Source organism: Serinus canaria, chromosome 8, assembly GCF_022539315.1.
Source record: "Serinus canaria isolate serCan28SL12 chromosome 8, serCan2020, whole genome shotgun sequence".
NCBI lineage: Eukaryota > Metazoa > Chordata > Aves > Passeriformes > Fringillidae > Serinus > Serinus canaria.
Window position 1 is genome coordinate 3,566,544 of NC_066322.1, and position 15,973 is coordinate 3,582,516.

General features: G+C 44.1%; 1 protein-coding gene across 1 annotated transcript; it reads left to right on the top strand.

The window, feature by feature from the left end:
- The first annotated feature begins 3,376 nt into the window (after window positions 1–3,376).
- On the top strand, window positions 3,377–5,337 carry JUN (Jun proto-oncogene, AP-1 transcription factor subunit). The gene has a single exon (XM_009088768.3). It carries the CDS (start codon window positions 3,721–3,723, stop codon window positions 4,663–4,665), a length of 945 nt encoding a protein of 314 aa, XP_009087016.2. The 5' UTR covers window positions 3,377–3,720; the 3' UTR covers window positions 4,666–5,337.
- The last annotated feature ends 10,636 nt before the right edge of the window (window positions 5,338–15,973 follow it).

A 15,973-nucleotide genomic window follows, 5' to 3' on the forward strand; every position in this document is an offset into this window, starting at 1 on the left:
CTCAGGCTTCTATTGATTGATTAGAGAAGTTTATAAATCAAAATGTTGCATTACTGCTGCTCAATGCATCAGCCTCTCAGAAATACAGGGCAGGGATTGGCAATTCCTAGCCACAAGTTTGTTTATTGAGCCATGTAAATGGCTCTGGTTTGTACCTGGGTCAGGAAGTGTTCCTTCATCCTACTAAAGGAATATTTTCTTAAGGACGTCAAGGAAGGGGGAATAAAAGCCCAGAATTAATAGGGCATAGCCACCAGCTCCTTGGCTAATGGCCACAAAGGATCACTGTCCATGGGTCACTTCTGGATCTGCTCCACTCTGAAGGTCTCAGTGCTGAACTTGGGACTGAAATCTCAGCAAAGCCCTCCCTAAGGTCCCCAGTGAGGCAGGAAATCCCCTGGGAGCAGCCAAGAGCTCTTGTCTTTGATTTCAGTGCTCTCCTGCTCCCCACAACCTTCACAAGCACCTTGACTCTCTATTGCAGCCTGGACAAATAACCTGCAGTGAGCAGCAATTACCGTAATGAGTGTCCCCCACAGCCATGGGGCCTCAGCTCCTACACGTCCCCAGCAAACTGGAATGTCTGCTCCTGAAACCCCGCCTCTGCAAGAGGAAGGAAGTACGGAGCTGAAATGGGTGGAGGGGAAAAAAAATTAAATTAAATTAAATTAATCCCTCCAGCCCGATCCAACCCTCAGTGAAGTTAATCAAAACCTTGCATTGATATCAGTAGGCTCCAAAGGCAGTTTTTCAGGTTATACAAATCTGTGATAAATAGAGTGGTTTAAGCTATGCTGAACATGTTCCTTATAGTCTGAACTTTGCTTTCTAGGACAAAAGAAACATGCAGAAGAAAACCCCATAAGATAAAATAAAACAGCACAACCAATTAAGTACATAAAGCTAATCAGAATAAATTTTATTAGTGGTATTTGTCTATACAGCAAATTAATTGCATGGCTGCCTATGTACCAGATACCACAACCTCCCCATTTTAGCTTTGGAAATACTTAAAATATTTTATTTCAAAATAAAAAAACTCCACACAATAAACGACTTCGATTTCAAGTCTTACATTTATTCAGATTTTCTTCCTTGCCCTTTATAAACATGAAAACTGCGGGGTGACACAGAGGAGATAATTTGTCCGGGGGTTGTAACACATCAAGGACGGCCACATCAGGTCCGACGAGATACCCATCTCTGACAGGGGCCAGGAGTGGGTCCCTAGGGAGGCACACGAAGCCAGCGATGCCCCCCAGGCACAAGTCATTTGCAGCTCTGGGATTTCCAGAGCCAGTGTAGATGCTCCGTGATTCACAGACCTTAAGTGATTTCTCTTCTGTGAATTCATCCAATCACGTTAAAACCCCTCAGTCCACCCCTGCCAGGGAGTTCCAGGGCTGAACCACAGCTCTTTGGTTTATTCCGAACCTGCCAGTTTCATTTGATGCCCTTGGCTCAGGGGCCAGAAGAGTCAGCCACTGGTCTCTATTTATCTTGTATGTAAACATTAAAAGGAATTAAACAAGTGCTTTGAGTGCTCACTGCACTAATGAATTCCAGAGATTTTCTTATGCATGTGCAGTAACTTAGTGCTGTTTGGCTGAACAGCTGAAGTTTGAGTTACCTGCAGCCCAGAGATGCTGCCTCTGTGAAGGGTGTGCAGACACAGCAGCACACAGTGAGCAGCCATATCCAGTCCAAACTTTGTATTTTGAGCCACAAACTGCTAACACACTCCATGTATTATTTCCATCATTCCAGTTAACACCAGTGCCCACCATGTGGACAAAGTCAGGTGGGAACACCAGGGAAAAACGCAGAAGGAAAAAACCCCAACGACTTCCAAGAGGGGAGCTGGACCTTCACTTTTCTTTCATAGCTGATGATGTTTCTGTTTGCTTCACTGCTCCTTCCTATACGGTAACTGGTAATTATGTCATTATATCCAGGAAAAAATAGAACTGGAGAATTTGAAAGTGTGTTTTTGAAACTGGACCTAAGTTTGTTAGCTTCACATATCGTGAGAAGGGATTGAAGCTGACAAACCAAGTTCTGCACTGACAAAAAGCCGAACAGCAGGCAACAGCTTCGTGTTGGAAGCATAAGGAGCACTTGTTGCACTGCTGGCAATCAAACACACCAGAACAGCCCTGCAGACCCTGAGCCACCCCGTATTGTCACCGTCTGTCCTCAAACACCTGGTGCACTTTATCCCAGAGGTAGCTGCCTGGCAGCAATCCCAAATCCCCACCACCCCGAGAGAAGGGTGTGTGCGGGGTAAGGTAAGGAGAGCGAATCCCTGTTATCAGCGCTCTGCCCCGGAACGCCGCTCGCACAGAGCAGCTCCAGCGAACCAGACAGCTCCCATCTGTTGCTCCGAGGGGAACATGCCAGCAGAGACTTTTCTCCTCCACCGCGATCCTTCGGCTCCAGCGCTTATTTTCCCTCCCGACTAACCTGCAATTCCACAGCAATACTGGGACACTGTCTAAAATTAGGCCGTCGCTGTCCCCTCCCTTGGAGGACGAGTTCAGAGTAACCCATCCGCAACCCGGCTTTTTCCTGTCGGGTTTTATTCCCCTCTGTATTCTCCCGGTTATTCCCGAGGCCGGGAATTGACGTCCCGGCTCTCTGTAGAGGCAGAGCCGTGCGGGGGGGCGGAGGTGCGGGGGCTACCGCGAACACCCGCGGCCGAAACCCGCGGCTCCGGCTGGGCGGGCGAGTCGGGACTCCACCGGCCCCGCGGGGGCTCAGCCCGGGGCGGGGAGCGCGGGGTGCCCCCGGTGCCGCCCCCGGCGCTGCCTGGAAGCGGCGGGGGCGGCGGGACGGGGAAACCACGTGGGGCTCCCCGGGAGCGCCACCTGAAGGGCCGAACCACCGCCGGGGGAGGGAGGAGCGGCGAAGGCGGGGGGGAAGCATACCACAGCCCGAAACCCGGCGGAGGCACCGGCCGCCAAGCAAATAAACAAACGCACAAGCAGACGGAGGCAGAAGCGCACCGGGAGCGGCGGCGGGCCGGGTCCGAGCGCGGCACCCCGCGGTTGGTTCGGTGCCCGCGGAGGAGGCGCCCGGGCGGCCCCGCCAGCCCAGCCCGCGCGCGCGGGACGCGGTAACCAGATATTTCAAAAACAAAGACGTCAGCCCACACTGCCCCGCGCGCGGCCCCCCCGGCATTACGTCATCCCACAAGGCCCCGCGCGCTCAAGAAGCTTCTGAACGGGGGGGGTGGCCATGGCGACCCGGGCCGGGTCCGCGCGCCGGGCCCTGGCCCCGCCCCCCCCGGGGACGGGGCGGCGGTAGCCAATGGGGAGCGCGCGGGGTGACATCATGCGCTATTTTTAGCGGGCTCGCGGCCGCTGATAAGTGAAGGGCTGCACGGCGGGAGCGGGCGCAGAGCGCGGGGCGGGCGGGAGCGAACGAGCGCGACTGAGTGCGGCCGCCGGGACGGTGGAGCGGGAATAGCGCGGAGCCGGGCAGGGAAAAGTACTTGTGGCGGCAGAGCGGCGTCCCGGCACCACCGGCACGCGGAGGAGGAGGGCGGCGAGGCGTCCCGCCAGGCCGGGCGGGCTCTCAGCGCGGCGGCGGCAGCAGCGATCCAGTAAGGCTCCGCGTTTCTCCTTCCTCGGCTCCGCGTTCCCCTTCCCCGGGAGGGTCGGGGTGCCCGCGGGGAGCTGAGAGGCGGCCGGGCAGCTTCCCCTTCCCGGACTGTGTTCTATGAGTGCAAAGATGGAGCCTACTTTCTACGAGGATGCGCTGAGCGCCGGCTTCGCGCCGCCGGAGAGCGGCGGGTACGGATACAATAACGCCAAGGTGCTGAAGCAGAACATGACGCTGAACCTGTCCGACCCCTCCAGCAACCTGAAGCCGCACCTGAGGAACAAGAATGCCGACATCCTCACCTCGCCCGACGTGGGGCTCCTCAAACTGGCCTCGCCCGAGCTGGAGCGGCTCATCATCCAGTCCAGCAACGGGCTGATCACCACCACGCCGACCCCGACGCAGTTCCTGTGCCCCAAGAATGTCACCGACGAGCAGGAGGGGTTCGCCGAGGGCTTCGTGAGAGCTTTGGCTGAGCTGCACAACCAGAACACGCTGCCCAGCGTCACCTCGGCCGCCCAACCTGTCACCAGCGGGATGGCACCTGTGTCCTCCATGGCCGGCAGCACCAGCTTCAACACTAGTTTGCACAGCGAGCCCCCGGTGTACGCCAACCTCAGCAACTTCAACCCCAACGCGCTCAGCTCCGCTCCCAACTACAACGCCAACAGCATGGGATACGCGCCCCAGCATCACATAAACCCCCAGATGCCCGTGCAGCATCCCCGGCTTCAGGCTCTGAAAGAGGAGCCGCAGACTGTACCTGAAATGCCGGGGGAAACTCCTCCCCTGTCCCCCATTGACATGGAGTCACAGGAGAGAATCAAAGCCGAGAGAAAGCGCATGAGGAACAGAATCGCGGCGTCCAAATGCCGGAAAAGGAAGTTGGAAAGGATTGCCCGGTTGGAAGAAAAAGTGAAAACTTTGAAAGCCCAGAACTCAGAGCTGGCATCCACTGCCAACATGCTCAGAGAACAGGTTGCACAGCTTAAGCAGAAGGTCATGAACCACGTCAACAGCGGGTGCCAGCTCATGCTCACACAGCAGTTGCAGACGTTTTGAAGAGACTCTTCAGCGAGAACTGTGTGTTGTGGTACAACTAAAACGGGAAAAATCCAAAGTGGCAGAGGCATAAAGCTAAAGGCAAAAGCTGAGAGGCTGAGTCCTGCCTGTGCTCCGCAAAGCGCATGTGTGGAAAGACTGGCAAAGCCTTCAGCTGGAGCCGGGAGTGCAGCGGCCAGCGCTGCTCCGGGAAGTGCTGTTCCTGCTCGGATGAGATGTCAGATCTTCGTTTAACATTGACCAAGACCTGCATGGACCTAACATTCGATGATCATTCAGTATTAAAGGTTAAACTGCAATAGAAACTGTAGATTGCTTTATGTAGTATTCCTTAAGAAAAAAAAAAGTGGGAGGGAGGTTTGTGGGAGGCTGATAAACAAAAAAAAAAAAGAACTGTTCTGCCTGCCTTCAAGTAAATTGTGTATGTACATATCTTTTTTTATTTTATTTTATGAAAGTTGATTAATGTCAATAAACTACTTCATGACTTTGTAAGTTATTTTTATGTTGTTTATTTGGGCACTGCCCAGTATTGTTTGTAAATAAGAGGCTTTTTTTTAGCACTCTGAGTTTACCATTTGTAATAAAGTATAATTTTTTAATGTTTCTGTTTCTGGAAAAAATTCTAGAAGGTTCTATTATATTTAAGAAAAATAAAATAATTAAAATGTATTTCCCCTCACACTTTTTTTTTTTTTTTTTTTGCTAGTACCTTAGTTGGGAAAATGCCCTTTGGGCTGTACTCTGAAGGGTAGGGATTATGCTGAACTTACTCTGTAACTCCAGACATGTCCTGGAGAAGGTGTGAGCAGGGGTGGGAGAAGGCAGATCGTCCTCACTAAACTCCTACAACTTTTGGGGTTCTCCTGAGGTTGGATTCCCCAGCTGCAGCCTGACTGCCTCGTTCTTGGGGCCCAGTTTAGACATCTGACTTCATGCAGGGTTGTGGAGGGGTGGAAAGGCAGGGAACAGAATTGTTCCATAACTGGAGCAACTGGCTACTTGATCTGACATGTTTTTTATTAAATTAATGCCCTCAAGAAGATAAGGCAGGTGGTTATATTAAGAAAATTATGCTGTAGGCTTAAAACATAAAAATATTCACCTTTATCCCTGTGTTTTCTCAGGGAGATGATTCTTGTCTGTTAATATTTATGACAATGCTGCTGTCAACAGGAAAATAAGTTTATAACCCTTCCTCTGTCTCTAAATCCTTTCCCTTTTGGATATTACTCTGGGTTCTAACCTTCTTGGCAATAGAAAATCTGGGAAAACTGAACCTAGTGGGAAATGAAAATAGCAACTTGTTGAAAAACAGCAACTCCTGTTGCTTGTTTCTAGCAATTTGCTGAAAACAGCAACTTCTCAGGCACTTCCCAGGTATTTTTACAAAACAATCCTGATTTTTAGTACAATGACAATATACAGGTATATCTCAGAAACATGCTCCTTTACTTGAGGGGGGGTGGGAAACAGCTTTACTACCAGGATTTTAAACACTGCACCCAATTAATTTTGTTTAATAAACCTGTTTGAAGGAGACCAGATGTTTTCCTGTTTGTTATTCGGAGCCAAACAGCTAAGAAAAAATAGATGATATCAAAAGACTGCCAGAAAATATTAGAAAATCATTATTCTCAAGCAGTTTTTTTTTAAGGTATTTTTTCCTTAAATTGGAATATGCCTAATTTTAATTGAAATGACAGCATTTCTTACAGTCACTTCAGAAAAATACTAGATAGTTTTATATATTTATATATCCACATTTTTACTGTTATCAAAATGATAAACTTGCAACTACTGTGGGTCAGTTCCTTACAGGAAGCAGAGAAGTATCTTTAACTTTTCCCCCATCTATCACACATTTTATCACACAAGGGGTTGTTTAAATGTTTTAAAGATGCTCATTTGGTAGTGTCCTTCCACATCCCAAGCACGTCTCAAGGTAGGCACCGTTTGGAGGGTGTTTGCTGCTGTCAGAGGAATACAACTGTAACAACACCAACCAAACAAAGGGTTACTAGGAGGATTCCCAAGTTTGCCAAGAGTACATTTTGCTGATGTCAGCAACCCGGAAGGTAAGTTGATTTTGACCATATGTAGGAATAGACAGCAGAGGGATAATACACAGCACTGCTGGGTGTGGTTTTACAGGGATTTAGCAAGTGCCAACTAGCAAAATAAGCAGGGCAAGGAGATTAATTACCTGCAAAGGTGCATGTTTAACTCTCAGCAGTGCTGGGTTATGGAAGAGACGTTACTAGCAAGCATTTTGCTTAATCACCTAATTACGTAAAAAATAAATACATTACATAAAATACTATGTTAATTAAAGCCAGCTGAGTGACAGTCTGCTCCACCCTAGCCTCATGTGCACACACAGACATTCAGAAGCGCAGTTGTGTGCTCTGTCTCAGGGTGACATTCTGTGGAATGGGTGAGAGCTCCTGAGCCATGGCACTGCTGGCTCAGTGGGTACCACGGCTTGGGTTGTTCCTGTCACGCCAATATTCTAGTGGTGTCCACTCACAGAATCTGCCAGGCAAGGTGGGTGTAGTGCCAGTGAGCTTCACAAGGAGATGAGGAGCACTTTAAGATGAACTTTTTCATTGGTTCCTCATCACATTTGAGGATTAGGCCTAAAAGAGAGCAAAGTAAGTTTATATTCTTTGCTCCTCCATCTGTTTTGTAAACAGTGCGGTGGGCCGGGAGCCTGTTGCTATCTGGTCCACCTCAGCCTAGATTAAAATTCAGCACTCTCAGTTTATTTCTTAATAGATCACAGTGTGATCAATACACACAAGGCTAATGAAAGACCTGTGTGCGCTTATATGTGGTGAAATGCAAAGTTTTAACACTTACTTAACTGCCAAGAGTAAAATTGCCTAATGCACTATGGGCCTTACTGCTACAAGGAATAGTCAGTCCTCTCTGAGATTCAGAGAGAAACTCTTTTTGTTGCCCCAGCTGTATTCACAAGGGAATATTTTGCAAATAACAGCATTGTGAACATGTATTTTGTTTGGCTGTGAGTGTTGTCAACGGATTCAGGAAGTGAAGTCAGAAAAAGGCAGGGTTTCAAACAGGGCAGGCTACACAGAAATGCCTGGGCAAAGAGCCTCTAATCAGAACAACATGTTTGGGACACAGGAATATTAATTAGAATTTGGGTCTCTATTGAAACCAATAGAAGCCTCACACTTCTATCCCATGAATAGAAGTGAGCTACAAAGAGGGGTTTGACCATCATTACTCACGGAATAATTTTAAATCCAAAGTACTTTTCATGATGGGAAGATCAGTAACAATTTAAGTTATTCTCCAGTGGGACAGAGTTAGAGTTACCAGCCACTTTCAATTTCAGAACACAGGGGAAGTTTGTACAGACCCCTGTAGGGGGGTGTATCTGTAGGTCTAAAATATGCCAATCTCAAAACAGAGGACTTTAAATACCAGCCTAAGGCAGCACACACCCATTTAACAATGAAGTCTGAGGACCAGAGATTCCTCAGCTATCTCTATTTTATAGGGATATGTCTGGAAATCCAGACAATATCCCTCCAATCTATGTGAAAAATGGCTGACAGTTCTGTCCCATGCAGAAGTCTAAGAAATCCATTACAATAATTACTTTCTGAAAAGCAGCTCAGGCTGGAACAAGCTCAGGCACTGCTGGAGAGCACCATGGCGTGGGCTGTGCCATGACCAGGAGAAGCACAAGGCAGAACTGAAAAAAATCCAGTTATCTTTAAAATCAAGCCTAGCACTTTCTCTGTTCTCCACCTCTTCTTCCCTCCCCTTATTCCCAAGACTCATGTGTAACAACATGGAGTTACCCACATCAAGAACTAAAACCAGTTCAGGCAAAGTTGGCTGTGTAGAAAATAAAAGTTGCAAACACCATGAGTGAACACAAAATATTGCTAACAGGCAGATGGACAGCAAGGAAATATTTGAAATTACCATATACACAAACTCATTATGAAACAGAAGATACCTTAGGAACATCTGGCACCAGCTGAGGGACAGGGGAAGGAAGGTGGTATTAGCTTTACAAGTAAAGAAAAGGAAACTTCAAAATGCAGATGGTTTGCTTTTTGGGAAGGTAATTCTTCCAGAGAAATGCTTGTTCCTTGGAATTACATGCACTGCCAACACCAGAGCATGCACCCAAGGGCTGGTGGCCATCCTAATTCTCCACAGATCCATTATTGCTGACATGAACAGGATAATGTACCCTCTGAATAGAGAATGTGCTCCTTACAAAGGAAACTTGTAAAAAGTCATCATATAATTTACCGTGAAACCCCCTGACTACTGAAACACTTTTAGAGGGGTTTTGCACAGCAGGGCCCTCTTTTCCAATTCTGCACATCATTCTTTGCAGTACTTTTTTGTTAAGAAACAATGCAACTACAAAAATCAAATTAGATTTTCATCATGGTCCCTTCTGTCCTTAAATATCCGAAACACAAGAAGCACAGTTACAATAGAGAAGAATGGCCTTTTAAAAAGTTAATTAAATATTGAAAACACTGCTAATTTTCTTAGTTATAGAGTAACAACAGACATCAGGGGGAAACCAAACAAAAACCTAATTCAGAAAAATGAGCAAGTAATCTGTTTTTGAAATCTTGTCCAGAACTTAACAGGTCATGACTGACCTGATCAATCCAAATTTCTATAAAATACCTAGAAACTGTGAACAAAAGCAGAAGAATACTTAGTATTTGTTTTTCTCTGTCTCACAATTATTTTCTGGTTTTGAGTCTTACACTCTCCAAGCAATCTCTAAGTTGAACCCTTAAACAAAAGGACAAGCAACTTGCTGAAAATTCCTCTGAACTGTGAATTTCATACCTTATTCTCTTTTTAATTAAAACCAATTCCTGTGAGATCTGGCAGCATAATAACACCAAAGATGTAGGAAACAGGATAGAATTCCAGCAGATGGAGCTCAAAAGCAAATAGTCCTGGAACCAGCTGCACAGATGCCTAGAACAGGAGCCTCTGCTTAGGTGGTGTAGTAGCCAAAAAAGATTTCAGATGAAACCTGTTATCATACAAGTGTGCTAAAACCAGAATTAATTTTAACAGCTTTCCTGAATTCTTAAAATAATCACTGCAATGAGGAGGAAGATCCTGAATGACTTAAGTCACAGAATAACCACAGTTAAATCAGAGGACAGTAAGAGTACAAACTGAGTGTCCGTGGCTGTTTTTGTGAATTCTCCTCCCCAGTGATGGCTTAGCTGCATGGCTTTTAGATGGCTGCTGTTAGCACACCTTTCTGCCTGAGACAACAAGTCATGAAAACACACACACGACACAGGGACCATCCAATGACCTTGCTATCCAAACTCACAAAGCCTCTCTCTCACACAGCACTGTACTGAAAAGAGAAAACTGAACAAGTTTTGAATCTCCACTGAATGGATCATTGCTAAAAAAAAGAGCATGGCCAAGCATTACCAAAATTGGGGCCTACATACTTCAAGGGATGTGGTTCTCAAAGCTGATGGATGGCTTTTTGTGATGGCAAATCAAACCACCTTGGCAACTATGAAAAGTTCATTTGTGTTCAAAAGCACTTTTAGAACTCTCAACAGCAGCAAAAATTGTGACCTGCTGCACACACCTTGCAAGCTCTGGAGATTGTTTTATTTTCACCTTGAGAAATCAGACCCCAAAACCCACAAACCCCATAACACTTTAGAGATACAGCTCGGGATTTCTTCAGTTTAACTTCTGACAGCTAACAAAGCTGGGGTAGGAGGTACCACAGGCTCTCCTTATAGTTGACAGAAAAGCTCTGGCCCCTTCAGAGAGTGATCTGGATAAATTAAATTGCTGCTTGAAGTGCCTGTGCCTCAGCAACAAGATTTTTTTAACTTAGGAGCCTCCAGTCAGATAGGATGAAACCAGGGAGCAACAATTACCTGATTAGAATCAGGAGACATTCACTACACAGAACATTTTGCAAACATCCACCACGTGTTAGAGATGAACAAATTTCCATATGCAAAGCTTTACTCTGCTGCAGCCCATACATAATATACACCTTATTTTTTCCCTATCCAAATATTATCCCCAAATATTAACTGTGCAAAACTCCTTGCAAGAAGTAATTAAAAACAAGACTTACAATGAACCCTCTAGTGGTGTCTCAGGGCCCCAGTCAAGATATGATCTTTATCTTGTTAATAATCACCAAGTGTCTGACCCAAATACCTGAAGGGGAAAAAAAGAACCTGAATTCTTCAGGCAAAATCCATCCCAAATTTTCTTGTTTGGCTCTGCTCTCAATCATACAGATTGTCTGTTCTCCCTGCTTCCTGACTGAACAAGATAAAGTATTTACAAGTACATATATTTTAATTAGTTATGCAAGTGCTTTAAAATGCAAAATTACATAAAAACGATGTAAAAATATACAGTAAGTGCAGCTGACTCCAAAACAGGAGTTTGCTGTTAGTCTCCAAAAACATTACTGACCAAAACAACCCCTGGAAAGTTAACATCAAATTTCCTTCTTTAAATGAGTAATTGTAAGCAGAATTTAATGTTCTTTGCCCAGGTTGCTTCTCTTTGAAGCAGAGATTTCTAACCAGTACCTTTCTGGTACAGCACAATTTCCAGTTTTCAGGAGTGTGACCTATGGAAAAGCAGGCAGCTTTTCTTAAGGCAGCTGTATCTGTGCTTTTAATACATCACCATGGTTAAAGACTTCTAGATTTTATTTCCCATTTTTGCACGCCAAAAACCACCTCAGCTCAGTATATTTAGGGAAGTGCCCCTCACTACACTTCAAACTACTTTGACAGTTTAGGCTCTATGTAATTTTGGAGAAGTAACAATAAAGTTGACCAATGTGGCTATTTTTCAAAATACTGACAGTTCCCAACAAAGTAGCACAAGTCCTGAAGATGCTGAATATCCCTGTTTTGGAAATCAGGACAGTGATAAATATTGGAAGGAAAGGAAGGAAGGAAAGGAAGGGAGAGCAAAACACTTTATATCAGGAGCTGGGTTTTCTCTTAGGCTAAATTTTCATTTTGTAAGAAAGTTACACAGCTCCATCTCTTTCAAATGGATGGTTTCAAACTGGTCCAATAGTGCACATCTCTCTTTTTGTGCAAGCCAGGGCCTTGCTGACCGACCTCAGGTAGCTTTAGCTGGTGTTTGATGAAGGTACCAAGGAAGCAGTTGAGGTTTCTGTGCCAGTCTGTGACTGGCAGGAGCCACTATTGCTGCAGGGGCTGCTGCTGCCAGGCGAACATGGACAGAGGCACCTCCTGCACTTCGGGAACTCAGCTTTGATGTGTATAAGCACTTTTTCTAACTCAGTGTCAGCCTAAGCAACCCCCTTTTCCCTTCTCCTTTTCTTTTCCACTCCCTCTTTTGTGCTGGTAGAGCTTTTGGGAATATTTTACCCTGCATTGCTCCCTTTATTCTGTTAATCACAGAGCTCTACAAACACCTGAAATGACAGGGAGCAACTGGGGAGGTGGAACACAAATTCAGGTACAGGCAGTGAGGATGTGGCATCTCCTGAAAGAAACGCTCACAGCCATATCCAGATTGCCACAGATCGAGCCAGAACTTCTGAATTCATTCTTCTCAATGGAATTTACAGTACAAATGTGCCCAGACAGATTTTGCACCAGTTTTGCTAACTTAATTTAAGTTCACACTTTTGGTTAAACAAGCTCAGGTTCCCATATGGACAAACCTATAAAACATGGTTTGACTTTCCCAGGGAACATTTTTCATGCAGCCATTAACTTGAACGAGAACTGTGAGACATTACTGTACCTGCTTATGAAACTGTTTTTGTTAGATGACTAACTTTATGCATATATGTTTAAAATTATTTAAGAGGGCAGTGAGGTTATTATTCCAAGTCTTATAAATGGAATTTTTTGCACATGTTCCCGATATTGGCTTCCATGCCTGTTTTGAATTTACTTACAAAGTACACTGCCACACCCACAATTAATTTCAAGCTATTTCCTTGGCCCCCTCCGTTTGCTGCATTATCATCCTCACGTGCAGAAACTGCTCCTGTGTTTTTCACTGCACAGGAAATGCCAGGCTGGCAGCATGAGAAAGGCTTGGATTCTAACTAAATGTTAATGGTTGTTGCTGTGGCTTGAATGTGGCAACAATGAAAAGCTCTCACATTTAGGATCTACAACTATTTGCTACTGGAAACGCCAGTTAGGGTTCCAATCAAACTCTAAAGGTAACAATGACAACGTAGGGACAAATGCAACAAAGTAATGAGATCAAGGAAGGAAAGATCTTCTGAAGTTACTCTTTTTTCTGTTACAAACAGCCCAATTCTCAAATCTGCTGCAAATGAGGAACACAGTGCCACCTGATTTTCTGTAGCCTTTCTAATGGTGCTTCGTCCTGGAATTTAGTTCTAGTGTTTTGACACTTGCACAGCCCAAAGCAAGAAAGAAAAGCTCCCATTATCCCCTTTTTAACACACTACCCATCAATCCAGGAAAGCACTGCCACCCATCTCACCCCTTCCTGCCTCTCCAGGAGAGTCTCACTCTTCCGCTGGCAGTCCTGATCTACAGCAATTAAGAAGAAATAAAACTCCTTGTATTTACAACTGTGCAGAAACAGGAACAAGCAAGACCTCGCCATTAACACACAATAATAAACCCGGGTTCCTCCGTGGTTCTGGGGTTCAGCTGATACCACACCAGCCAAGAGCACAACCAGTAATGAATTTGAGTTCTAATTCCAGCTACAGCCGTACATAAGGAGCTCCTTTATAGCTGCACACACAGTTTTCCATAACTGCTGATTGAGATCTGCAGTGTAGAAATACTGAGCTTAATTCTTTTCCCAAGCAGGCCAGGTCTTGGCTTAAAAAACAAAGCTGAAAAGCCCAAACCAAACAACTTGGTCTTGGTCTAAATCCTCCCTCTGCTTGGATCTTCGAATTGATACTGACTTGACAGAGATCTACTCTCTGATTTAAATTACTCCATGAGTCTGCGAGTTCAAAAAGAAAAGTTTTATAAGTACAGGTTCAAAACAAACAGACTCTCCATGTAGCAAAAATTACCACTTTTGGCCTACAAATAAAAATGATCATTAAACAATGATGCTCCAAAAATCTATGAAAGGCTCATCAAATTCATGAGAAGAGTCAGAATAAAAGCAGAGCTCTCAATTACTGAGAATTTTTAATGGCTTGCTATTTCTTTTGTGCACATCCATCAGTATTTCATAGTCCAAAGCCTGTCCCATATGAACAATGGTATATTAAAATGTATTTTGATTTATTTATCAAATTAGATTAAGCTGTGTTTAAATGTTGCTGGTTCTAGTTCTAAAACTGGAGTATTAAGATTCACCACATTACAAAAACCCTAAGATTCTTCAAGTCCATTTGTCTAATATATGCTTGCCATGCCTGACATTACAAGCCTCATCCTAATCTGGAATTTAGCTATTATTTGATACTTTATGTTCTAAGATTCCTTCCTTAAGTCCAAAGCTTTAATTTAAGCCAGCTGTTCCACAATAACTCAGCATGTGTGGGATTTTCGCACTAGATGGAAATGATAAGCAGGATGTTTTTATTTTTAAAGGTATATTATGAGCCCATTGAGAGATGGCTCCTTTTAAATAAAGGCAAAGAAATTGTCACAGTTGGTTCAGCCATGTGATGTGAAAATGATCCTGTGCAACACAGCTGGGTTTGCTGCTGGTATTGCATTGGCCTTGTCATGGGTTAATGTACAAAGTTATGTTGGCTTTTTTAGCTTTCCATTTTTAATGAACTGTGCACTTTGTTTCATGTTGCTAATTAATACATTAAGATTAACATAACAATATAATATTCTAAATAGGCATTTTTATTCAAATTACAGCATTCACTGAAGATTATTTGAGCTCATAAGGGAGAGTGTTGAAATGCTCATCTGTACTACAGAATGCTACTGGTGTTTTATTAAAATACAGGCAGCTTTAGCATTGAAATATATTGTTTTTTTCAATACCATTTTGATCACAAGAAAATGGCAAATGGCCTTTAGAAGAAAAAAGCACTATCATAGCAGAGTCAATGGCAGGTTAAGGGTTAAAATCAGCACAGGATTTGAAAGCAACAGACCGTTTTCCTGCAAACTCCTTCTATGGTGTGATCCCGGGGAAGGTCCAACTCAAGTGCTGGATGTTCATACAGGATTTCCTATGACTAATGCTGTCAGCATTCAAGACTTTTGATTTAAAATGTGGGTGTTATACACAGATAGGAAATTTACCATTTACAATTTCATATTCAAAAATGAATGGAAATTACTGTGATTTTCAGATTCATTTTCTGTACGTGGAATGATAGCATAAAATAAGGAAGTCACTGAGTGGCATGTGCTGGGAGTGCCTGCCAAGCTTTTACACAAGTCTTTTGTATTTGGATGGGATTCACAGGTAGCTTGTACAGGAAGGCCTTTTCCTTCCTTATTTTTCAAAAGCTTTGCTGGATGGAAATTATGCCAGTGAGTAAAAGAGGGGAAGGGGGAACAAACCACCATCCCAGTGGTTTTGGTGTCAACTCAAGCAAAACTGAAAGTCACATCTAGATGACATTGATGCATCCTGTTGTAAAATAAACTAACAAAACCAAGCCTAGGGAGCACAAAAGATGTTTTTGATTTGAAAGATTCAGAAACAAAGTAATACAGAAACCAAAGCAAACTGGAAAATGCAAACTTGAGATGTAATCTGTTACAATTAAGTTCAATTTGCCAATATTTCTAGTAAATCTGCCATGGCCATGTACACTCTCCAGCAGGTTTGCTCTGAATTCCATTGAAAGCTCTGTCTGTTTCAGATAATGTTTAAATAGAGATATTTTATTGAATTAAAGATGAAGTCACTAAATGCACTTGAGCTGTCATTACAATATCCCTTCTATGCACTTCTTAATGTCACATTTATCCCATTTTCATGATGCAATATTAACTTTTAATTGAAACTGAGATTTCCCTGTGTCTTGTGACACAAGGGAAAAAGGTTGATCCAGCTATTAAAAATCATTATTCTTTCCTTAATCTGGGTCTTCTAAAATCCCTAGATGGCATATTACTGTTCTGTTATTGAGCCAAGGATTTTGCCTCACTGGGAACCGTATGATATATAAATACATTTACAGGTAAATTACAATGGGTCTAGATGCCTCTTCAGCATCTACCACATCACCTGGCAGGAGTCCCACAAGTCTCAGAGATCTCAATTTAAACCTCAGAGTCTTGTAAACCCAGAACTACTCTTTATGCAA